Source organism: Electrona antarctica, assembly GCF_951216825.1.
Source record: "Electrona antarctica genome assembly, chromosome: 19".
Taxonomy (NCBI): Eukaryota; Metazoa; Chordata; class Actinopteri; order Myctophiformes; family Myctophidae; genus Electrona; species Electrona antarctica.
Window position 1 is genome coordinate 36710443 of NC_136800.1, and position 26089 is coordinate 36736531.

The window sequence follows — 26089 nt, forward strand, 5'->3', positions numbered from 1 at the left end:
TCTCCACCAGCCAAAGGCATGGGGAGAGAGGTGTGTGTGTGTGTGTGTGTGTGTGCAGTGACGTAGAGTCTGTGGGGGCCGGGGGGCCAGGGCCCCCATGAGGAATTGGACCAGGTATCTCGGCTATAGGCTTCCTCGCCATTCTCAAATAGACTACTATTAATAATGCGACGATACCAGAAGGCCATTAACTTAATCAAAGCGATACAATGACAACAAAAAGACTAAAACTAATCACCTCCTCGTTGCAATGAACATTGAAGTGTGTGTGTGTGTGTGTGTGTGTGTGTGTGTGTGTGTGTGTGTGTGCGTGTGTGCGTGTGTGCGTGTGTGCGTGTGTGCGTGCGTGCGTGCGTGCGTGCGTGCGTGCGTCGATCTCTCTTATGCATTCACATTCCCACTAGGCAGAGGAAGAAATGCCACTTGAAAAAAATCAACTCCGCCTCATGGTGGCGCTATAACAGGCCAAGTTGGGCAACTCGTGTTTTCACCGGCTATAACTGCACCGATCCGGTTACAACTTTGTATGCGCATTACTAAACATTATGAATTCACTGTTGCGTGTTATATGTTTATTTTTATACAACCCCCAGACAACAGATTATTGCAAAAATAAGACTTACTTTAAATATGAGTTTATATTACTCCAAACATCACACATGCTATTATCCTGGTGGAGACCTGTGCCCCGAGGGGCATTTTTTCTAGTTTCTCCTGTACATCTCACCAATCCACCATCAGTGGCTCTCAAACGTTTTAATTTCAAAGACCCCATAACTGACGGTGTACAAATTGGGTCCATTTGGTTCCATGTGTGCAGTTTTAGAGTTACAGGTACAGACCTGTATGGTGCCTGGACCCCACTTTGAGAACCACTGCTATATCTATGAATCCTCTATTGATAAACATGTCTCCTGGTATTTCCTTCATGTTCTGTATCTCTCCATCAGGTGTTGGTGGACCTGACCAGTGATGAGATCTCCAAGGGCTGGACTCAATGGTAAGTCTGCAACGAGGCTCACAACCTCATGATGGACACACGAGAGCTGTATGTGGATACTCGGGTATTGTCATAGAAATATTCAATGGGACAATTCATTTTTTTTAAAATCTTTTTACAACTTTGTTTATTGTTTTTTTTACAGAAGCATTCAAATCAGGGGTCTAAATAATGGCAATGACAGCTTCCTCTAGTAAACCCACATATACAAAGTTCAAAATAGACCCCAAAGAAAAAACAACAAAAGAAACAAGACAAACTGAAACATACATGAAATACAGGATCAATAAGAATTGAAAATGAAAAGCAGAGACGGATACAGAGACGAAACAAAACACAACAAACAAAACATCCGTCAAACAGTACATGCCCCATGACAGCACAGCACCCTGACCACAGCAGACCTTCAAATCAGGACAATTCTATTTTCTGCAGCAATTCATCACTACAACCATATTATAAGACAATGTCAGTTCTAACAAAAAAATAGATTTCTTGCTCGTTCATTTACAAAAAAAAATATTTTTCTTTTTTTTTTGTGAGAAAGATAGTTGTAGTTACATTACAATACGCCTGTAATCCCTGTATCTTTGTCCTCCAGGTATGACCTGAGTGAGGATGGCATTTCCAAGCCTCACCAACTATAGGGGAACCCAATCCAGAGATGAATTCCTCATCTTCATCACTTCAATACTTCTCCCCGTCCTGTCTGGAGAGAAACTACATTAGTGACTGCTGCTTCTCCACACGGTGCCATCGGAATCTACTGTACAATGGAAATAATAACCTTCCAGAGTGTTACTAATAATCACCAGTCACAATCCCCTTTAAGGAATGATAGTTTGATAGAGTAAAGGGAGTATAATATAAAGTATATTAGATATAATATTCACACATGCACCGTAACATCTACTCTAGAGCTTACACATGCTAATTAAGACGATTGTGTACTCTATGTGCGTGAGTATGCAGTATATGTGTATACAGATGAAGTAAAAGTATTTAAAGTGCAACATACATACTATTTGTAGAGGCTCAAATTAAGAGCCGTAGAGAGAATACTATTTTTCTTGCTCTTGTTTTTAAGGTGCAGTTTTCTGTCTTGACCGACTGGAAGAAACGACAGCCTTGTAAATATGTATAATGAGAAGAGATAGGCGGGAGGGTTTATTCTAGAAACAAGAAGAGGGAGGTGTTTGGTCAACAAAAACAATATGGATATTTGTAATTTTTTTATATATATAATTCTTGATGAATTTGTACATTGGCAAGATGGTATGGATTAGAAAGGACATGAAAGACATGTTTGTTTTGCTTGTTTTGTCTTTTTTTATGAACATGATTCATACAATTTCCAATGTTGAAGCAGGACTGTGGACAGGTTTGAAAAGGAGAAAAATGTCTGTCACCAAAGAGACGCATATTTCATTTTATCACTCGTATGGGGCGGGGCTTCCCTTTTTCTTTTCTTTTTTAAAACCAAAAATGTATGAATGTTTGCACATCTTTGTTCTATGTCTTTGTTGTTTTAATTGTTGTTTGATTGTGCGTTCTTGGACAAAAATCAGTTTGTTGGTCCCAATCTGCACGTCGTCCACATTTTCAATCAACTTGAAATCGAGTTGAAATTGAAACTCCACCACTATCGTCATGAACGGGCGGTTGACAGTTCGTTAAAAGCCAGTCTTAATTCCTCGTGCGCTTATCTGTCCTGTACATCATATTACACATCACTGCTTATTCAACGCTATACTTTCCAGAAGAAAAAGAAACGTATGGAAACAAACGCAAAGTCCCAGAGTTTGATTTTGAAAGGGATTCACATTTGTCACATTTGTAATGTAAACGCACATATCGGTATGAAACGAAGAGAGCTGCTTCAGTTTAAAAGTACATTCACTAGTTTACTCAGAGTTGATTAACATCAGTTTATCATTAAAGTATTTTATATTGTGTACATCGTGCCATTGTTCAGCAGAGTCTGTTCTGTCCTAAACATGTCAACACGACACTAACAGCTTTTGGTGTGTGGTAAAGATCACAGGTCATGACTAAAGCCTGATTTTAAACTTAGTCGTACGATGCTATCCCACACTAAAAATAGCAGATCTACCAGTGTTGTTTTCGTCGACTAAAACTAAGACGAAAAATGTTCGTCGACTACCTTTTTCCACTGACGAAAACTAAATGGAAACTAAATAAAAACTACGCTATGATGACTAAACCTAAGACTAAATATACTGACAATTTCGTCAACAAATAAAAACTAGACTAAAATGTTAGGAAGGGACTAGCGGACAAGAGATCTAGTATAAGTCATTTTACAATTGGTTGCATGCTGAAAATAGCCGATCTACAAGCTCACAACGCGTCGCGAGCTTGTAGATCGGCTATTTTTAGCAAGTGTAAAAACAGTCACATCAAGGCCAGCCAAAATACATTTTAGTCGACTAAATCAACTGTAGATTTAGTCGACTAAAATCCTATGATATTTAGTCGACTAAAACTAGACTAACACTAAGACATTCCAGGTGACTAAAATGTGGCTAAAACTAAATGAAAACTATTCAAGAGACTATGACTAAAACTAAAATCAAAATTTGCTGCCAAAAACAACACTGAGATCTACAAGCTCGCAATGTGTCGATAAGGAAAAGAGGACTTTAACCACTTCCAACATGCTGTCCCTATTTTGGGCATGTCATTATAGCCGAACATATTCACACTTTATCTATATAGATCTACAAGCTCATAATGCGTTACTTGTTGACGTCTTGCAGGCTTGTAGATCTGCTATTCTGTTTGTCACACAAATTATGTAGGGTCTTAAATGGTTAAACAGTCCACTAGTCTGTTTCTCAGTTTGAGTACTTCCGTTTGAGTATATACGTCCTGCTGTCTGACTGTGGGTAGCAATGTCTGTTTTGTTATTGTGTTATTCTTTATTTTTATTTTTTTATAAATGTAACAATATGCAAAAGCCAATGGAAAGAAAAATCATGTCTGGAGTTCAAATATGTCCTCATGTACGGTTTGTCTTCTCTGTTGAACTTAATTTATCTTTGTGCCTTAAATTCACATGACCCAGATATTTAAAAAGAATGCTGAAACAAAATGCAGAACGCTATGATTTGAAAATGTCTCCTTCAATGTCTTTTAAACAATTAAAGAGCTTTTGCTGGACAAGCAGCATCAAGCTGTACCTTTTAGTTTTTTACAAACTTCTTTTTTTAATACCAGCTTTTGTCCCTTTTATGCCCTATAGGGCATATGGGTTGGATCGGCGCTTTCCATACATGCTTATGGAAATCTGGTCAGATGCAAGTTGGGAACAATGCAAGACTTGCAAGTTGTGAAATGCCATTGGTGCACATTGTACAGTGCACATTGTAAAGTGCTTTGGATGCATCATTTATTAAACACGTACGTACAACGTATATATTATTATATATTGTATTATTTCTCCACTGATCTGCATCCCTCTTGACCTGAGCTTGCTGCCTGCCTCGACCTCGGACCTGATGTAGACCAGCTCAAGAGGCACACAACCAGAGCTGCACTTCTGAAAGGTGGATAGGGAGAGCTGGAGGAAGAGGAGAGGACTCATATCCTGGCTTGTGATGTCGCCCACTATACCCAGGTGACCCTGACATGAAGAAACACACTGGAGATAATGACCAAGTCAATACACAATCACACTTAAACTAATACTCAGGATTTTGTAGACCTACTAAATTGAAAGAGGGGAGGGCCTCTAACGTCACTTAGTCAGTGGAAACACCATGGGCTGAGTGAACAGTGAGTCCCTCCATTGGCTCCCGGTTGGTAGTACAAAACTGATGCTGGTCTTCAAAGCATCCAAAGGTATGGCATCGGACCCTATAAAACCCCACCGTGCACTCCGATCAGCCAACACAGGGAAGCTGGCAGAACATTCACTAAAAACGCTGGGACAACGCTCCACACGTCCCAGACTCTTTTTCCCTTCTGGCTCCAAAACTATGGAATGAACTTTCCATTGCAATCAGAACTGCAGACTCACTCCCAATCTTCCGCCGTAGTCTGAAAACCCATCTCTTCAGACACCATCTTAGCCCGTAGCACACATCAATTTATGTCATTTAGATAGCAATGTGTACACACAGCACTCTAGTGTATACTCATTGTACAGATATTCTACTGTTAGAAGGATTTGTTAGGTTCTTAGCTTACTATGACTATTTTTTATGTATTTGATGCATACCATGTGTTCTTGTTCACTGTAAATCGCTCTGGATTAAGAGCGTCTGCTAAATGGTTAAATTGTGAGTCAGCCATATATATATATATATAGTAACTGCAACATTTCTGATTGGATTCTATCTGGAGAACTGTGTGTTGCATGTCCACCCCCTCTCTCTGCCCTCCGTTTCCTTTACTAAAGTAGACATCCTAAAAAATACCAGAAAAAAGGAAAACTGGTTTGCCCTGGGTTATTAAAATCCAGCTGAAGATGAGTCATGCAATCCCCCTCAATTTACTTTATTTCTCCACCATACTATGTAAATGATTGAAGAGGAGTGGTGATCTACGTATATATATATATACAGTATCTAAGAATAAACCCCTTTCACGGCATTCATTTTGACATATTAAACACAGCTGAAAATGACATTAATAGAGGGTGTGTTTTAAGTGTGTAACTTCATGCTGACACGCAGAAACACCCAAATGAAACACACCTACAATAACACCCACTATTAATGTCATTATTATGCAGCAGTATTTGCCTGTCTGTGGGGTCTAATGCCAGAGAGAAGCGCTAAATAAATTCAAGCTAGTATGTTTGAATGATTAATTTCTTGTATTCTGCATCAGCTGATAACTGGGCCCACAGCAGGCCTTCCCCAATGTTCTCTTTTCAAGACATTCTTGTGATAGCCAAGTAGCCTCATGTAGTGCGCTGCACAATTAATCGAAAAAAGATTGCGATCAAGATTCAGACACCTACAGTATGCAATCTAATTTTGTGAAGAATGGTGCAGCACTAGTTGATTGTCCAATTCATTTGAGTTATTCTCCTGTTTTTGCTACAAGAGAGAGACTGTAAGAGAGGTTTGATGTTCTGTTTAAAGCCACTGTAGTTTACTCCATGTGCCACATTTTGAATGTAGTAATGTACAGCAACTACAGACTACTAGTCCGGCAGCCAGGGTTATGGGGTGGGAAATTTGGTATATAGTCTTTCTTATTGGCCTAAAATATTGTCTATATACATACTGTATCCACTTGCTGACCGGCTATCAGTATTGGGCAATTGTTTTTATAGGGGTTTCTTGTGACCCTACCATTAACATCCTATGGCAAGCAAAAATGTCAAACTTTCCTTTTGCTTTAAGAAGCATGTGACATGTCAAACTAGGGGGTTTTCATGATTCTGAATCCATTCCAAGCATTAGTTTTACACAAAATGAATAAAAACAGCCATAGCCGTCATGACAAATGTGATGAGGTCAGCACATTGGCTGTGGCTATGGCTGCTTTTAGCCCAAGGAGTGTGTTTTGTGCAAAACTAATGCTTGGAATAGATTCAAAATCATGAAAAAAAGCAAAAGGAAAGTTTGGCATCTTTGTCTGCCATAGGATGTTAATGGTAGGGTCACAAGAAACAGAAACCCCTATAAAAATTGCCCAATAGTGACAGCCGGACAGCAAGTGGATTCATGAATGTATGTATATAGACAATATCTTAGGCCAATAAAAAAGACTATATACCAAATGTCCCACTTTAAACAAAATAAGTCTGTCGGCTGCCAGACTATAAAGAGCAAAGACAGTAAATATTTTCATGGAAAAAACTAGAATTGTGTTAGAATCGTGATCTCAAGTCTTGTGGAAGCAAATCGAGATTCACATTTGAGCAAGAATCGTGCCGCACTAGGCTAATGGGATTAGTTTAGTCTAAATGCAGGTCCTCGATCTGTGGAACACCTCCAGCCATTCAGGCACAGTTTGAGGCGTGGCTACAGTATACTGGAGAGGCTGGCCTACATGGCTCATTATGGTCTGTCTACCTTGATCATACTGGGAACAGTACAATTTACAATTTAGGCATTTAGCAGACGCTCTTAATCCAGAGCGATTTACATTAAGCAAGAACAAAAAGCATGGGAATACATCACATGTAAAATGCATTTATCGCGAAACATGCGTAAGCTAAGAACGTAACTAGAACATATCTATATAATGACACTATACATATAAACTATAACTAGAACATCTATATAATGACACTATACATATAAACTATACATATATGCTATACTATGCTGTACATATATACTATGAAGTGCTATGACTACATACAATGCACTTATTGTGCTGTCTACATGATATGCTATAAGTCTGTTTCAAATGCTATATAAGTCTAAGAAGTGCTGTCTAAGGGGGTAGGGTAAGTGCTATGGGCCATAGTACACTGTAAACTAGAAAAAGTGCTCCTCGGAGCACAGGTCTCCACCAGGCCAGGTAGGTTATCGTGGCCTCCTGGTGGCACTATAATAGGCCAATGTGAAAAGGGTGCCATTTCTTCTGACGCCTTTGACAAGTCATGATTTGAGGCATTTTGTTCCTAACATGTGTTTTGCAAAAGTCCACCTGCTGGTGGCGCTATAACAGGCCAATGTGACCAGACCGACCAATGTGGTCGGATTTATTCCTCTGCCTAGTAGGAATGTGCGTGCAAAATTTCCCTCAGATTAGCCCATCACTAAATCCCACCCCAAAAAGCGATTGTACAATGCCAATCCAAATAGTTTAGCAACTGTTGCTATGCAGGTCAAGCTTTCGCCACCTCATAGCTGTCAATGTTATTTTGCATGGCTGTGTTGATGAACATATACACGGCTTAACGTTGAGAAAGTTACACTACTGACCCACCCAATTGATGGCAATAATACTAATGGCCGCAGTCTTACCGTGCAACATAAAAACTCCTGTCGGGTGGTCGTTAAAAGTTGTCATTTCCTCGTATTTCTAGTATACAGTATTTAAATAATGTCATGCAAATGTGTCCAGTGCATAGCCTACTGCAGATTTAGAAGACATTTTGATGCTCTTGCTACTAAAATGATCGATTATTTATATGGAGAAATCCCGTCATTTAACATGTATCTCTATGGGGGAGAAGGACAGCTTGCCCTGTCTCCTCGCTGCTAATGTGACTATTACGTGCAATTAGCCCCGGTTGGGGCTAATTGTTCTCTGCGTTCATAATCTGAGGCATTTTGTTAAAAATGGGCCATCTGTCTGGAATAGAGATAACGTGTACCGATTTGCAGGATTTTTGGACAGAATCTGAAGGATACAAAAGTCGGCCTCCTTGTGGAGCTATAACAGGCCGTTCTGGAAAAATTGGGGCAGAGGTTCCTTGTTGGCATCCAGGGAGTGTATGTGCACACTTTGGCATTGACAGGGCCAACGGTGCCGGAGATTACATCTCACATCTGCTACACAGACAGACGAACACACACACGGACGGAGTGCAAAGCAAAGCAAAGTTACTATATTTACCCAGGGTATCTGGGCTAAGCTCAAGAACTTGTTTCCAGCCAGGCCCTGCTCATAGAACATTTCATGGTAGTGGTTCAATGCCTTGCTCAAGGGCACTTCAGCGGTGGTAATTTTAACGTGTCGGACCGCTGATTCGAACTGGCGACCTTCCGGTATCAAGACCGCTCCGCTATCCGTTCGGCCACCGCTGCAAAACATAGGTTGCCCCCCAATGCCTTCGGCCTAGTGGAGACAATTAAACATGAAATGTAACACAATTGCACAAAGCCTCTCTTTGTTAGAATAGATCCTTCCATGCAACATTTCACACATTTAGCTTTTAATGTGCTGAAGTTTCACTATGACTTGAAATTGTATTGTCTTTCATTTCCATTACCAAACAGTTTTCAAAAGCAATACCAGGGGACAGAGCATAATTTAGATGGTGTCTTTTTTTCTTCTTTCTTCAAATGTTTCTCTGTCATTAGTCTTACTCTTGAATGTGTTTTGGTCCTCACTTTCACAAAATGTGTGTCACTTTTGTCACAAGATCTGCCACGTAACAATAACTATCTGATAGTCTGTCACTCCATGGCTTGTTTACGCCTACAACATTAGGGGATTTTGGGGGATATTTTGTGAACAGAAAAACATAATTTCCCATCTCAGGCATTCAATTAATATTTGTATGTATTTTTAAATAGAATAATATAATAACGGGGTTGAAAATGATAACAGGTCAACATCGTTATTAACGGGGTTGTGATTGTTTACTCAAGCTGGCCACTACTCTACCTGTGGTGATTAACACAATCAGTGCCGGGATTCCTTCAAAATAGAAGCTCTGGGGTGCCCCCCCCCCCCCCCCCCCCCCCCAAAAAAAAAAATAACAAACATAATTGTTTTCTATCTTTATTCCATGTAACGGAGTTGAGCTGTTATGCTTTACGAGTTTACGACCACATGTGAGAGTATAAATGATTCTAAAACATTGTAAAATAAGGTGTGAAATTGCCACTTCCTGTTGATGATGTCACTACACTAAAGGGCCAGTTAATTATTGTTATGGAGGGGAGAATGACTTGTGTAACGGTGTTGAGTGTGATTGGGGGACAGAGCTATATAATGCTATTTTAATGATTAATCATCTATTTATTCAATCTATTATTGCTATGACCGGCAATAAAGCACCAATAGATGTGAATGGCATAATTTATGGATTTTTGTACATTTTTAATAGTCATATCTCAAGTCCACTTGCATCGAAGGCCATTGGGGACATGAAAAATTTGACAAAATAGGGGGTGTCTACTGAAAGCAACCAAGATAATTTCTGATATGAAGATAAAATCCATGTAATTTTTTCACAATATTAAAGGGAACATTTAAATTGATGGAAAAAGCTTTTAAAAATATTTTTTGGTGACTCAATCGATAAAATACACCTTAAAAGGTCAGAGGGACTGCAAATCGTACCGGTTTCGTGGAATGACTTATTAGTGCAAGGACACAATCCACTGCAGTTTGTTTGTGTTTTTGTGTGAGAGTGCATTTATGCGTATAAGTATCTTCTTTCTGTGTATTATTGAGTGCACACGTGACTAAGCTATACCCGTCTGTATGTGCGTGCGTGCGTGCGTACATGCATGTGTGCATGCATGCGTGTTTGTGAGTGGGTGGGCGGGGGGGTGATCACCAGTCGCATGCACAGATAGACACTAGGGGGTGCTAGAGCACCCTTTTCCCTCAAATGTGCCCTTTTGAAGGAAAAAAAAGGGCTGGGGTTTCTTTTTTACAGTGTACACTGTACAGTATGTGGACCATGGTGACATTGATCAATTCTTGATAAAAAGCTTCTAATATATTATTTAAGCCCCAAAATCTATAAATCTCAACTAGTAAGGCAACCGGCCGGTTCCACACGCTGCACAAGGTGCCCTTTTTTCACTTGAGCACCTGCCCCTCTAAATGTCTGTGCACGCCACTGGTGATCTAACCTGACTCCGCCAGATGGGGCAGCAGAGAGTACACTGGGTTCTAGTGTAGGCAGCACTGTGTATGCCTTGATCCCGCCTCTAGCTGCCGCTGATTGGCCAGGCCGTTTTGTGGCCGGGCATCAAGTCTGCCTGAGAGTTCCCAGATGGGAGCAGGAGAAGGGAACACAGTGTACTCTCTGCTGCCCCATCTGGCGGAGTCAGGTTACTGGTGATCACCTGCACAATGAAAATGTCACTTAACTCCTCTGGGAAACGTTTCTCCAAACAAAAACTACATTGCTGTTTAAATAAAATCCACTTTTTGACATCAAAGGTTTTGACTTCATTACGACTTCTCAGCACTGTAAAAGAAGACTGAAACATAGCCTTGTCACGCTTCTAACCAGGTGAGTGCAACTGCCTCAAGCTATCGGAGTACTTTAGCAAATTAGCACTGTGCCACTCAAGTGCCCTGTATGAATGCATTATTCTCTACTAGAATTGGGCACTGGCCTACTTGGAACGATGCAAGGTGGAAATTAATGCCCCACCCAGTAATTATGTATGTCTCTTTTATGCCCATATATGGAGTTCTTTGTCAGGCGTGCCCAAATATGGAGTCTATGAAGATGTCAGAACATATTTGTGATGTCAGAACAGGGCAGCTCCATATATGGAGCCTGGGCAGGGGCCTTGTCTAGAGGCCTTTTGTGGTGGTTCTGGACAACCGTGGGTCCGACCGACTCGACACCGGGCATTGCACTCCCTGTGGGGATGTGGAACGTGTGTGTGTCGAATTTGGCGGTTCTCGAGTTACGTGGATTACAGACATACACACGTACGTACTCACTTGGTGCATTTATAGATAGATACAAGCACAAATTAATTCATTCATTATTTTAGTACATCACACAGATCGAGTGTAACATAATAGGCTAAATGTTACAGTCAAAAAGATAAATTTATGAATAAATATATGAATATACAAGAAATAATGAATGTATATTGAATGTAATGTATGCATTACAATAATCAAGTAATGTGCAATTCTAAACTGTATATCCTATATTAAAATTACGGCCACTTCACTCTGACTCAGACATAACCGAGATCCGACCACTATGCACAAATGGTCATGCTGTGCATATATGCAACCGACCAACTTCAAACTCTGCTTGTTCATCAGAAAGGAGCTCGAGGGAGTGAGGTGCCTGCCGAGTTGTTCAGATAATGTGGTTGTCCAGAACCGCTCATCCGACCGATATGTGCATGCATGCTAATATACAGGGCATGGGCATATACTAATGATCAATCATAAAAGGGATGGATACAGAGATAGCCATATATGGGCACAAAAGGGACACAACACAGACGGGTAAAACGGGTACTCTGACAAACCCCCCCAACACTATATGACTCGGACATATCAGTCGGATCAGCGGTGCAATGTTTTTGCGAACCTAGTTTTGAATATCCTTAGTCCCAGGGAAAGTGCAATACTAAATTGTAGCTATACCCTAGTCTGCGGTTACCCAACCACACTTTTCACTACTATTAGAAGTTCTGTAGATATAACTTTTCCTTTTTATTACCTACTAGATATGTTGGACATTACTCCAACAGTCTGGTGGAGTCTGCTGCGCCAACACACTGCTGTGCTCATACAGTATGTGACAAGACTTTGAATCTTCAGTCGAGTTTCAAGTATTAACCCCCTGCAGTGTTGGATGCACCCCCCTTATTTCAGTGTTCCCGGTCAAATTTAACCGGCCTGCACTGCTCTAATTATTTCACCGAACACTGCAGAAGGGTTACGTCTGAGTGAGAGAAGTCTTGTTTTAGAAGCATTTCTGTTGCACATGCAATGTTAAATGTACCCATGAATCGGCCTATAATACTGTCCCAAGATACTGTACATGTTGGCCTTTAATTGTTTCATAGATTATTCCCCCCGTTCCCCATTGTCCCCACCCCTCCCACGGTAAAATGCAGTTAGAATGGAGCTTTGTCTTCATTCTAATGTGGGTATTTTAGTAGCTTTTTTTGTTTAGTTTTTTCCACAAATTTTCAGGCCTGTTGAAAACTCTACCACTGGGTTCTGTATGAACAGCACAAGGGTGATGATTTGTGAAAAAAAAAAATCTACCTGTATACTAAAATATGCCTCCTTCACCTGCACAGCTGAATCCTGTTCAGAGGTACTCTTTTTTTTTTACAGTGTTATCTTGAAGACGGCTCTAAAAACAAATCATAAAATATGAAAAGATTATTATCTTCGCCGGGCTATAGGGCTATAGGGCAGGCCATCTCCACCTCACCACCTACTATTCTGTCAAAATATCATGCAAATCGTTAAAGTTTATCTCACTGTAGTCATAGCCAGATGTATCTATCAGATTTTTCCGATACAGTATGCCAAGGCACAGATCTCTCTTGACAGAGATCTGCACTCCAAAGAGTGCACGTTTCTAGTTTAATCTTTACTCTCCGGTGCTTCCAGACCAATTTGTAGGTTGAGACTGGAAGAGAAGTTGTTGGACAGATGACTGAGAATTAATTTGGAGCAGATGGTTGAGCAGCTTCTTTGCCTGTTGGAGACTAGCTTGAAACACTTTTAATTAACCGATTCATGTTAATTGAAATGGATGTTGACGTATCAGGAGATATCTATGACGCCCTTATCATTCAGCTGCAGGGTAGCCTATGAATTGTACATCATCACTATGTCTCTGTAATAAGCTGCCCGTGGGTCTCTAGTTTTGGAAATACGCTTACTTGGATCTATCCTTCTGATGTCAGTTGTGAGCAGTTGTAAATTCTTTGCTCATATCATAGTAATTTTCTTTTATTTATTGTTTTGGCTTTTTCTGCCTTTATTGATAGGATGAAAGTAGACTGACAGGAAATGGGGAGAGAGATGGGGCGAAGACACGCGGCAAAGGCCGTCGGGAACGGGAGTCGAACCTGCGGCACGCCGTCAGGCTGGCTCAGCAGCCTAGGTGCCCAGACGGTTTAGCTAACCGTCTGGGCCGCATATAGTCATTTTCAATATAGATTGACTGTGGTCTGGCATGTTAGCCTATTTGACTCACTAGAGGTTCTGGGCCGAACACCTACTGTACGTTATACCGTCAATCCGATTGATATATCCATATATGGAGATCTCTATATAATTTATGTCAGTCCTCGTCCCTTTTAAGCCCACATAGAGATCTCTTTATCTGTCATGTATGGGGGACTGACAGTCCTCGAAGTCAGATCACAACACATGATGTGATATATCGGCTATTTTCTAGTAGTCTAAATAGAAAATAGGGCTTACACTATGTGGTTATTGTATTAATACGGCCGCAGCTAATTTGTATGCGCTTGACATGCCTCACAAAGATCTTATTAAGAGATGAGACATTATTCACAATAAAGGTTGGAGCTTTTTTCTGATCTCTGCCACAAAATCCAATACAGAAAATAAGTCTCAGAACTCTGTCCCAGAATGTCAGAGCTAATCCAGCCTCAGAATACAAACGGCAAAGGTTTAAGAAGTCTCTTTTTTTTTGCGGCGCCTCCACTCCATTACGGAGCTATGTGTGTCCCTATGTATGTGTTCGTGTCCCTGTACGCGTCCCAGCAAGGAAAGCTGCAACACGAAAACTCCGTCATTTCTTGACCGTTTTGGACGCAGAAAGGCTGGGCGCGTTCCTGGGGGTCTGGATGTTGCGTGGACCCCCGTGGACCCCCACAAGGTACAGTTGCACCGCTCACTTCACACAGGTGTGATTTCTTTTTAAACTCTGGTAACTTGAAAAGTTCAGCACCTATTGTATAATTACACTTTTTCCTTCACTTTCAAAGGTAATTCTCCAAAGTAATCAACTAGTAGGCTGGTCAAACAGGTCCCACAGCACTGACAGCAGTGGATGGATAGAGAGTTCAACCATGGTGTGGCCTTTATTTGCAAAGTGTAAATGCACCGTTTCTGCTTCAAATAGACTTTTTCTCTACTTGGGGCACCCTGGCGCATATTAGCCTCGTTCTCAGCCATACTCATCTATGAAGAGAAAAGCTAGATATCAGCAATTTTAGGCATGTGTGGAACATGCCAACTGTTTTATAGTATTGTACAGTAACAACTAAAGTCTCTGTAATGTTTATGTTGTACTATTACTAAAGAAACGATTTAAAATAAAGGGATCATTAAAGCTGGGCTGTTGCCTGAGTCCAGTGCATTCTGTCAACTTCTGGCCCAGAACTTTGTCACACTTCGCCATGCTCTTCGCCAATAAGAGCCGCGAAGTGAACGGAGTTGTCGTAACTCTAAGGCAGAGAGTGTATAGCCGGAAGTGTCAGGCCGGAACATCCGTCAGATGTATAACCCCCATATATGATATTTTTCGACCGATCACTTTTCACGGAGAATGTAAACAGATTTGTAACGCATCAACGTAGTTTCCTTGAGCGGTACTTCACCAAAATTCAGCACTTCCGTTTATACACACTTTATACACAGCATACAGTAGGTCTTGCCCAGCAAGCACAAGTTGTGTGTAACACACAGAGAGCTGCGTAATGCCAACAAAACGCTCTATTCCCATTGAAAACCATATTGCAAAAAGACAACCACATAGGCAGATACAAAGTTAGGTGTGACTGTAGCCTAAAACATACTTTCTCAGTCTGCGATATCACAACCTTTGGCATGCAGAGCCGAATCTTCAAGAAAGTAGATGACTGACAGTCTGCTGAAATGATGTTGAGACTACAGAGCCCTGTGAAGACCTAAATTGTTGAAGTCCTTGAAGTTTGAAGGTTTGGTCAGACATTCAAAGCCTTCAAATTGTTTTTCACTGAGTTACCAGACATCAATCGTTATTACAGGGGAGGTCTGCAGGGTTTAATTTCTGTTAATGTCGTTTTACACAATTGGGATTTATTTGAGTGCCTTGCTTATGTGCACCTTGGGTCCTTGGCGGTCATTTTTAAGGGGTGGGGGGAGGTGCTATTTGATTGAAATAGCATTTAGTAAGATCATTAGAAAAGGGTGCCATGTGACGGGATGGCATCAGCTCCCAAGAGACAACAAAAACAACAGCGTCTTCGTCTTGGGAGTTGCTGTCATCCAATCGCATGGGATTATTTTAATTATCTAGACTTATCTTATTTTGTGATGTCTGCCAGAGGAAATTGTGCAAGATTTATTCAGGGGAGACTGCAGTAGTTGATGACCACGTGCATAAAATGAAGCCGAGAGCATTAGCAAGGATTTCACAGCCAACAATTCAGACTGCACGTTCAAAAAACTAATTCTGTTATTATTTTTATTTGAGTGAATAGCAGTGGGCTGACTGAGTATAATCCTGGGTGTAGGTGCTGTGAGTGTAGTGTGTGTCCTGTACGCTGTGTACGGTACCTGATTGTCAAGCTGATCAGGGCTGATAGTGGGCCTGAGATGTGTAGCATTGAGCCTTTTCTGGAAGAGCTGTGGGCTGGACTCAAAGGAACATCTGTCATAGTAACATCCACGCCACGTTTCTATGTAGGAGTTTAGCCCAGTTTAAAACTACAAAGGACAATTACGTGAGATCTCTCTCTCTCTCTGACACACACTCCTCCTCCGCGTCATCAGTGCCCATACCCGAGGCGGGGTTGGCGAAAGGGCCTTTCTGTGTGGAGTTTGCATGTTCTCCCCGTGTCCCCTAGGGTAGGTACCCTCACAAAAACATGCCGTAATCCTGGTCTCTAAACTACCTCCCCCTGGCTAGCCGTGGCGCCTGATGGAGGGGAAAGAAACTGGTCGGAATAACGTGTTCCTTCCACGCACTACGTCCGGCCGGGGAAACTCTCCCCTGTCAGGTGAAAAGAAGCAGCTTGGACTCCTCATGCATAGAAGGAAGCATGAGGTCAGTCTGCTGCCCCCCCAGGTTGGCAGAGGAAGTGTAGCGCCCAGGATTACATTAGATAATTGACACTGGGTGAAAAAATGGGTTACAAAATTGTGGGATAAAAAACAAAAAAAACATGCACATTGGGAACACATGCCTGTTCACTTCAGTTACACACTATCCGCTGTACCTGTTGTGTCAGAGTAGTAGTGCAGTATGTTGTGTTGTCAAATCGACGACATCAAGTCATATGGACATAACACACACAGACAGACAGACAAACATTGTGCATTTATTTGTGGACAACCGCCACCGACCTCCCACTCACCACTTGGATTAATATTACCTGAACAAGGTCAGCGCACACTGCTAAATGGACTCTGTGACTCCTGCAAATCCACTTTAGACCATTAAGATTCACTCAGGTGGACACAGAAACTAAGTGATAGAAAAGTGGTAACTGCTCTAAAACATACAGTACTTGCTCCCTTGAACCCTAGCTGTCCCCACCACCTTTTTGTTTTACCTTTTAACTGTCTGATCGGAGGAGACCTGAGGCTTTCTTCACCCTCCCAATGACTGATTGTGGGGGTTAGCAGAGATGCAGTACTTGTAGAGAGGCTGGGGAATTGGGAATTGGCTTTACTAAATTGGGACTTGAAGGGGAGAAAATGTTTGTCTTTGGTCTTGAAGGGGCATGTTTTGCACAAGAACATAGTCATTTATTTCATTATGTCTGCCCATGATCTCTGTGATTTATACGTTTTTACCTCGGAGTCACTGACACTAAAATCTGATGTTTTAATTTAATTTTTTTCTATGAACCTGTGACTTGACATCCATACTGTTGAAAAGAAAACTGTCTATCTGAAGAATCAATCTCTGCTTACCAGCGCTTTTCCTGGATCACACTTCTTTTTTAAACAATATAATAAATAAACATTCCTTTAAAAACGGTAGGCTACACTAGACTGCCTGGTTCCCAGCAACTACCTGCTCATATCCATATCCAACATCCTATTTTTATTTTTGCAAGATTTTAGAGAAATTCGTTTTTAATCCGGTAATTATATTCTTAAACTAAACAAAATACATACATACATGGATGCACCTGGGACGTATCCTCAGTGATGTATTTGGTCACTGGATGGATTTGGTGGATTTGGTACCCCCAATCCGGTTTTAGAGCAAACCACAGCTGAGACAGCACTATGGTATTACCTCATTGCATGTGACAGAGGTGTGCACCTATACAATAATACAGCCATCTTAAGGTACAGCATGTTCAGCATAAACAGTAGTATAATAATGCCATTAATATGATACTGCCAGAAACAATATTTTTAAATATAACAACTTTTATGTCTCAGTATAGTTTGTCTTTCAGTATTGTAAAAAAAGTTTAAAAAAAAGAAAAGAAAACATGACAATTATGGGTGGCAGTCTTTCATTGTCTAGTGGGTAATGTGCTTGCAAAGTTTCACGGCAATCAGAGCTGTTCATGATTTGTAGCAATTTGTGCAAAACGGCTATAGCCTACTCATGCAAACTTTGCAAGCCAATCAGATATGTCTTCACAATGACAACACGATAATAGGCTACCAATTTACATGAGATTGGACAAAAATATTTAGGCCGAGGAAATGTGTGTTGCAAAAATCGACCTCATGGTGACGCCATAACAGGTCGATTTGAGAACAAAAATTGGGGTGGAGGTTCTTCCTTGCAACGTTTCACAATGGTCGGTCCAGAAGAACTCCAGACCATCCAGCACTGTACTGACCGGCAGCAGTCACTGACAGATAGTGCCACTGCCTGCCTGATATTATTGGCATTACTGTTCACAGACAGACTGACTGACTGATTGGTTTAAGAGACTCACAAGAGCGGAAACGTAAATCCCTCGCCTCGCCTCTGGCCGCTCCGGCCTGGCGGGGATAACAATATAACGATGCGCGCAGCACAACTCGATCCTTTCCAAGATATATTGCTCCAGTTCAAGTTAAGTTGTGCATTTCTGAACATCGCTGGTTCCCTCTTCACATTCACATCAACTGTCTCCAAGCGATTCAACTCGCATTGTCTATGTGAGTCTAGACATCTTTCATGTTTTCAAAGCGATGACACTTGAATAGAGTTGAGTAGGCTATAGCCTCGTGGACAAGAAGGGGGAGTCAGTTTGTGGTGATTTGAAGCGCTGCACATTTCTTGTGGCTACTATACAGCTCACACCGGTCTGTAAGACCTCTTTATGCGCCTTTTCCACATCAACGGAATTTAAATTAATTTTCTTTGGCGAAATGAAAAACTCTCAAATGGAGTTTCAATGACATTCGAGGAAAAGCTTTTTTCTTTGGACGACAGGCATCAGGGAGATGAAGATGAAAAGTTTTATTTTTGTCACTTTGTGTTTTTCAGCGTGTCTATTCATGGTGAGTACTGATAGCCATGCATACAGTACCATTATATACATGTGTACCTATTATTATTAATAATAATAATAATAATAATAATAATAATATTGTTGTTGTTGCTGTTGTTCCTCTTTTCAAGCACAGTGCCAGAAATGATCACGCGTCGCGAAACTTTTAGCTATACCTCATTCATTCAATTAGCCAATTAGTGTGCAAGATTGCAATAGCCACTGTATAGAAATTGCTATGATTTTATTTTCTATACAGTGGCTTAGCAACATATTAGGCTTCAGTTGAAATCAGTCTCATAATATATCCATCAGTTGAAATCAGTCTCATAATATATCCAGACAGACGAGGTTATTATTTAGGCTATATAGGATGACGCATCTGTTGTCAAATTTGTACGGACGATCACTGAAGACTTTGTCTTCACCTTAAATGCATTATTTCTCGCACGTGATGTAGCCTAAATTATTATTGTAGACATACATACATACATACATACATACATACATACATACATACAGTATACATACATACATACATACATACATACATACATACATACTTTAAAGAAAGAAAGAAAGAAAGAACTAAAGAAAGAAAAAAACATCACAAATCTTTAGTGATCCATGTTTACATGTCAGTGTCTATTAATAACACTGGGGGTGTTGCTGTATGGGGTGTTATAGCTATAGTTGAACAGCTGTGTAAATGTTTCTTTTAACAGATTATGCGCTCCTCTGCCGAATGTGCCTGTCCAAATTCAGCGCAAAGTATAAACAGTGGATCTGCTGAATCTCTCTCTCTCTCTCTCTCTCTCTCTCTCTCTCTCTCTCTCTCTCTCTCTCTGCCAAGACGGTAATAGTTTTATTAGACATCGCCTAAACACAAAGCTTCAGTATAGCCTATAAACTGGTCCACGTTCGCTTGTCCTTCACTTCAGCAATTTAATGCAGTTTGTTTGTTTCATTATTTGCGTTTTCAGTTTTTCATATAGGCCCGCCTATAGGTTACTTAATAAGTAGCCTAACCTATAGGAGGTTACTTAATAAGTATGCCTAACCTATAGGCGGGCCTATATGAAAACGCAAATAAAAATAAATAAATAAAAATCAGACTAATAGCCTTTTATAATTAGTGAACTGACACGGGTGTTAACTTGTTGTCCCAGATGCATGCGCACCTGCAGTGGAGAGAGACTGGACAGAGGCAGCTGAGCCTCTGATTGAAGTGCGCTTCCAAAATGACGCAGCGGGGTGAAATCAGCCCTCAGCTGCTTCTGACAGAAATATAGGGGCGAGGCTTTTGTCAACGGTTCCTCCCAGAGGCCTTCCTATTGGCTCTCCGTGGAGGTTTACCGTATGACATCACATAATCTCTCTCTCCCTCTCTCTCTCTCTCTCTTTTTAACTGATAAAGCTCAAAAGCGAAATGAAAATCCCCCCTCCACCATTTATTGTATAGGCCTAGGCTACAAATGATTAATTTCAGTTGGTTCACTTTACTCCAATGATTCAGCGGTGTTATTTAATTGAATATATATTTTTTCAAAAACCAATAAAATATCAAATAGCAGACCTGGCTATAAGTTCACAACGCGTGGCGATGCTTGCAGATCTAATTATCGGAAATCGGGCCGATCGGGTGATTTTCAAAAGATCGGAATCGGGGGGGAAAAGATTGGCTGCCATGTGTCTGAATGGGAAAACCTTTTTTTTGTCAAAATAAGAATGATCTTGCATTAAGAAAATATTTTGTTTGTTAAAAAAGGTAATAATTGTAATAACTGATCTCATTATGGACCCATAATAACTTTGCCATAATCATGAAGCTCTAACAGTATCTTGTGACAGTTGACTGTTGAAAAGAGGGTGCTTTTGGTTTACAGATGGGTTCCTAGATTGTTGTAACAGTGACACCGAAATGACAGCAATGGTATATAAAAGGCCTTTCGATGCATGGGCAGGGCATCAATATTACATCCATACATGATGATATTGGACTGAACATCGTCTGTGATTTTGGATATTGTACTATTGTGATGTGTACTATTGTGATTTGGCATAAGTGTTTGACAAATCGGTATCGGCATATACTCAAAATCAGAAATCGGAAAAACATGACCGGGAGTCGGGATAACCCTATAGCTATTACATTATTCAAACGTGACAAAATATTCATAATATCTATAGGCCTAACAAGAGATGAAACTCCTTATTTTTTTGGAATAACCTATAGATGGCGCATCACTCCAAGATGGCGGCAGCGCTTTCTGTACTAATGTTAATGTAACACCTCAACCACGCATGCACGGTCGTGCGTGCACATGCATGTACATGCACCCTGACAGGACTTAATGGGAGTTTCGTCTCTTGTTATAGAATCTCTCTCTCATACCCCTCACTTTTACTGCCTGGCTGTTGTTTTTGAGTGGTGCCAAACCCCTCCAATGAGTGACAGAATGTGTATGTCGCATTCGACACACACACACACACACACACACACACACACACACACACACACACACACACACACACACTCTGACCCTTTGACCACTGCAGCTGGTTACACACACACACACACACACAAACACACAGCGGCCCGCACCGCTCAGTTCATGCGGGTGTTATAGTTTTGGACTTTGATCTGTTTCTCCTATATGAAAGCCTATTGACCCATTTAGATTGATAGAACGGTTATCCAGCCAACCACATAGCTGTTTGGCCAACCCACCAGTCCAAGCGTATAGGTCGCATATATTATAACTACTAGCCCTTACCCGTTGTGAGATATTGCCCCCCCCCCCCCCCCCCTTGTGGCTGCGGGAGGTACTGCGCCCTGGGTGCGTTTTCGCATTTTTAATTCACTAATAAATTCATTATTAATTTATAATTTGTTAAATTGGAAAAAGGGCTTCGTTAAGACCATATTATTATGGTCAATGCCTGTGTGAAAAGTGGGAGCGGTTGGTGCAGGCGGTGAGGAGATACGGCGGTGTTTCTGACAGACAGACAGACAGACACACATTCAGACAGACATTGACTGAATTATAGTATGATGATGACTAGTCCTTACCCGTTCTGATATATTTCAACTTGTATAATATATTTGTGTGTGTTTTTGTAATGAATAAAAACAGCAGTATAACATGAAAGTATTCTTACAAATGCATGGTAGGGAAACGTTTTCATGGAAAGGACCGCAACATTTACACTTATTAGCCCACAGACCCCTATTTGAAAAGTATCAAGGACCCCCAGTTTGACATGCACCACAGAAAGTATGGACAGTCGCACAGGTACTCCCAGATATATTTGGTAAGTCGCACAGATCCAATTGCAGGTGCATTTGCGTCCAAAATGGTGTCAATGTTGAGCTTTGGCTTGAGAGAACTTGCAACCTGTGATGTTGTGAGCTTATGGTTAGCCGTTTTCTCCGGAGCGTGCGCTGTAGCCACTTCACGCTGAGTGTGTGTGTGTGTGTGTGTTGGGAGGGTGGGAGAGGGAAGACAGTTGTATCTTGTGTTGTGTTTAGCCGCACGAACTGAAGACGGTTGCATCCCCACTCAAAATGTGCACTTGGCCAGGCGTACACACACGCACACACGCACGCTACACAGAAAATGTGCGCTTGTCCACGTGTGCACACACGCACAGTACACACGCGCTGACACACACACGCGTGCGCGAGTGCACAGCGAAAGTAGTTTGCACACACAGTACACACACACGTGTGCGCGCACAGCGAAAGTAGTTTGGAAAGTTTACGTGGGCTGTTGATGTCGGAAGTGGTGGAAGTCAACATGTGAAAGCAGCAGTGGGTTCACACACACACACACACACACACTCCATATTATTATGGTCAATGCCTGTGTGAAAAGTGGGAGTGATTGGTGCAGGCAGTGAGGAGCTTACCCATTGTGAGATATTATTCACTAATAAATTCATTATTAATCTATAATGTGTTAATTGGAAAAAGGGCTTCGTTAAGACCTCCATATTATTATGGTCAATTATGTGTGAAAGGTGGGAGTGATTTGGTGCAGGCAGTGTGGAGCTGGCCTAATTATAGTTTGATGATGATATGATGATGATGATGATATGCTATTGGTCCAGCCACAATATCATGTGACTCTTCAGGAAGTTATTTTTGTCTTCTTTGAATGCCTGCATTGCCCGGCAGATATTGGAAACATGATGAAAGAAAAAACACAGACTTTTTATGGATTTACTCAAATGTTACTTTATTTCAAGAATGGATTACAAAGCGATGCGTCTGAACGAGATATTACCGCAAAGGAGACCGCGTTGGAAAGGCACATTTGTCACCTACCAGCAGGATTTTAAAGTAAGTTTCTACCTGCTCTGAGGAGCATCATATTAGAACTGGCGACCCCCCCACCTTGACAATTAGTTTGAATTGTAGGATTTGAGGCAGCATTACCTTACATTTAGCCTAGGTTGACGCTGTTCCACAGATAATAAGATTATTTTTTTAATGTTTACATTAATTTCCCCTTGTAATAGTGGCAATTTTAAAGGACAATGTAATGGCAATCTCCACCTCTCCGATGGGCTGGCTCAGTAATAACGGTTTGAGCTCCCCACTGCATGTGTCCTAGGCTAGCTCATCACTGCACCACTGACCCTCTCAAAAGTCTCAATGCACTCAATCTAAAGCCCGCCACCAAGTGTCCAAAATAATACTGGCAACTAACAAAGATAAAGATACAGACAATTTTGCACTTTATTTTTGACAATGTTGGTTGGTTTGTTGTAATGTGAAAGCGACTTTGCCATTTTTGCCTAGCCGAAGAAGCATGCCTGCTTGGGAATTTTGGCCGGGAATAGGCCAAAATAACGCACCAAAACCACACAAAACCGGAAAATGTTCTGCAAACAAGCAATATGTGTGCATCCCGGACCACCCCCCCACCTTCAGATACCCTGTGATGCCCCTGCCTTCGTTTGTTGTGTTATTGTGTCTTATTAACTGCCGTGGGGAATGTGTTGAGAGGACTTATTGTGTGATTAACATACTGTATGTTCATTTAATCGAGTCACTTAATTAAACATTCTCCTTCATAACATTGCTGTCGGGCAGAAACCTTGCATGTCCATTTAAACGTTTAATGTTTCGTTAATGAATGGCCTATGAATAATATTATCGTGTCACGCAAAAGTAGCAAAAAATAGCCGATCTACAGTACAACCTCAAGCTTGTGCCATATACTGTAGATCTGCTATTTTAGCCATTTTTTAATTTGAATCCTGATAAGTAACAGTTCTGGACATACAGTATGAGGTTTCCACGGTTCCAGCCGGCAGCAAAGATAGGCCTGAGGCCTGTGGCACAGAGAGACATGTTTGAAGTAGGTTGTGTTAAGAGATGTGAGTCATTTTAGTTTAAGTGCTGATCCGAGTTATTGGAAGCTCTGTAGTCTGAACTCTGTCTGCACACTGTAATGCAGATAATAATACTTTGATAATACTTTTGCTTGAAAACATGTGACTCACAAAAGATGAAGCAATCCACAACATAGTGAAAAATAAACAGTAATGGTGAGTTTGGCTGTGTTTCAAGTCAATAACTCCCAATTTCAACTCAGACTGTTGGGAAATGAGGGCAGTTTCTCATAGATGATAGCCTATTATTTCACCTAAGTATTTATTCGGTTATGTTTGATAGCTTTATTTTTCTCTAGTAAATATACCAGTCCATATCTATTGATCATATGATTGATCAGATAATTAATTACATCAATATACAGAGGAAACTTCATATTCAAATTTATATTAGATCTGTCATCTACAAGCTTACAATAACACATTGCTGTTAGATATTTTCAATAGTGTATTAGATTTTGATTGATTTGTAGAATTTGGGATAATTGTCTCTCCTGTGCAAATAAGCCAGAGTAAAACAGCTTATTATTATTAAAGAAAAGGCGGTGATCCGAGCACTCAAAAGGTTAAAAAATGAGGAGAGGGTGGATAAAAATAAGCCAACATGTTTCGACTCAAAAAGAGTCTTCATCAGGGCAAGTATACTTGCCTAGTTGATTTTCTTTTGTAGCTTATTATCATTATTATTATTAAAGGAACAAGCAGTCCTTGAAGAACTTGGTCCTTTATTGTTTTTGTATTTTTTTTTCTTACGCCAAAAATAGCAGTTATGGCTGAACCGTGCAGTCGGTTTTCGCGAAATTTGGAGATATGGTAGAGGGCCATGCCAAACGGTGAGGATGCGAAGCCCACAACCATTGGCCAAAGGTTGGCGCTATATTGAAAATGCAAACTTTGACCACGCATAGCTCATGAACCGTTTGACCCTCAACAATGAAACCTCGACACACATATGCGTCTCCTCATGCCGAACAAGTACCGTGCTCTTACTTTTGACCTCTGACCTCTAGATTACCCACCATTTTGAATTATATGAAAATCAATTAAAATGCATCTCCTCCCAGGATCTTTGATCAAAATGCACAAAAACTTCTACACGTGAACTTTGGACCTATACGGACATGGGAAAGTATAGTACTTTTTTTAAGTGAAAAAATGAAGGTTTTATGAGCCAATGAAAATTGCTGTTTTGTGAAATTCTGTCTTTACTTTGTTCTGTTGTAGTGCCTGTGGCTTTGCTGACCTCTGCTGGTCTAAAGTGCCTCACCTGTCAATCACCTGAGAGTTCTGCCTGCCACACCCTGTGTCAGCTGTTCTTGATTAGTTGCAGGCTATATAAGAGGACCTGTGGCCAGCAGCTCATTGTCTCCCAAACACCCAAACTGAACACTTGCGTTCCCTTTTTGTTGCTGTTATTAGTTAAGTTTCAGATGGGCTGGGGTAGTATTATACTGGGTAAGTATTCTTTTGGGTGTCCATCAGTCCCTGTTTTGCAATGCAGGATTTTAAATAAATGTGTAATATCTTTGTGAACTTTTGATCTGACTTTGTGTCCTTTTATGTTAGCCCTTGGTTGAGCCAAGTTTAAAGGGCCGTAACAATGCTAGAAACTGATTTGTTTAGTGGGAAACATGTATAAAGAACTTGATCCTGATCAAATCAGGTTCTTTACTCATGAATTGATAGATTATTTGATGTTGTACAACAGTGATTTTGAAACAAAGACTGATTTGGACACCTGGCCTTTCAGTTCAGGTTTTTTGTGTCCTGAAATGATTCCCTTGCATGGATGGTTCTGGTACCGGTACCCAGACCTGGTGAGCCGACCCTGAACTCTGAACCCCCCCCTTCACCCACAAATGTGGTAATCTGGTTCTCC

The 26089-nt window shown here is 40.9% G+C and overlaps 2 protein-coding genes across 4 annotated transcripts in view; both read left to right on the forward strand.

The window, feature by feature from the left end:
* The window catches only part of LOC306943926 (extended synaptotagmin-2-B-like), a gene marked incomplete at its 3' end in the record, with an annotated part of 74120 nt that extends 69918 nt beyond the window's left edge, over positions 1–4202 (forward strand). For 2 of the 3 annotated variants that reach the window (XM_079530464.1, XM_079530465.1), the window contains 2 exons: positions 951–1000; positions 1602–4202. In XM_079530464.1, the coding sequence (XP_079386590.1) occupies positions 951–1000; positions 1602–1647 (96 nt within the window). Of the gene's footprint in view, positions 1–950; positions 1005–1601 lie in introns of those variants that run through there. The other variant, XM_079530466.1, reaches the window with a different exon arrangement.
* A 14540-nt stretch (positions 4203–18742) lies between these two features.
* LOC306943331 (vasoactive intestinal polypeptide receptor 2-like) overlaps positions 18743–26089 on the forward strand; it is a gene marked incomplete at its 3' end in the record, with an annotated part of 95747 nt that continues 88400 nt past the window's right edge. Inside the window, exon 1 of the mRNA XM_079529590.1 lies at positions 18743–18817. Coding sequence (XP_079385716.1) covers positions 18761–18817 — 57 coding nt within the window. The 5' untranslated portion in view covers positions 18743–18760. The remainder of the gene's footprint in view (positions 18818–26089) is intronic.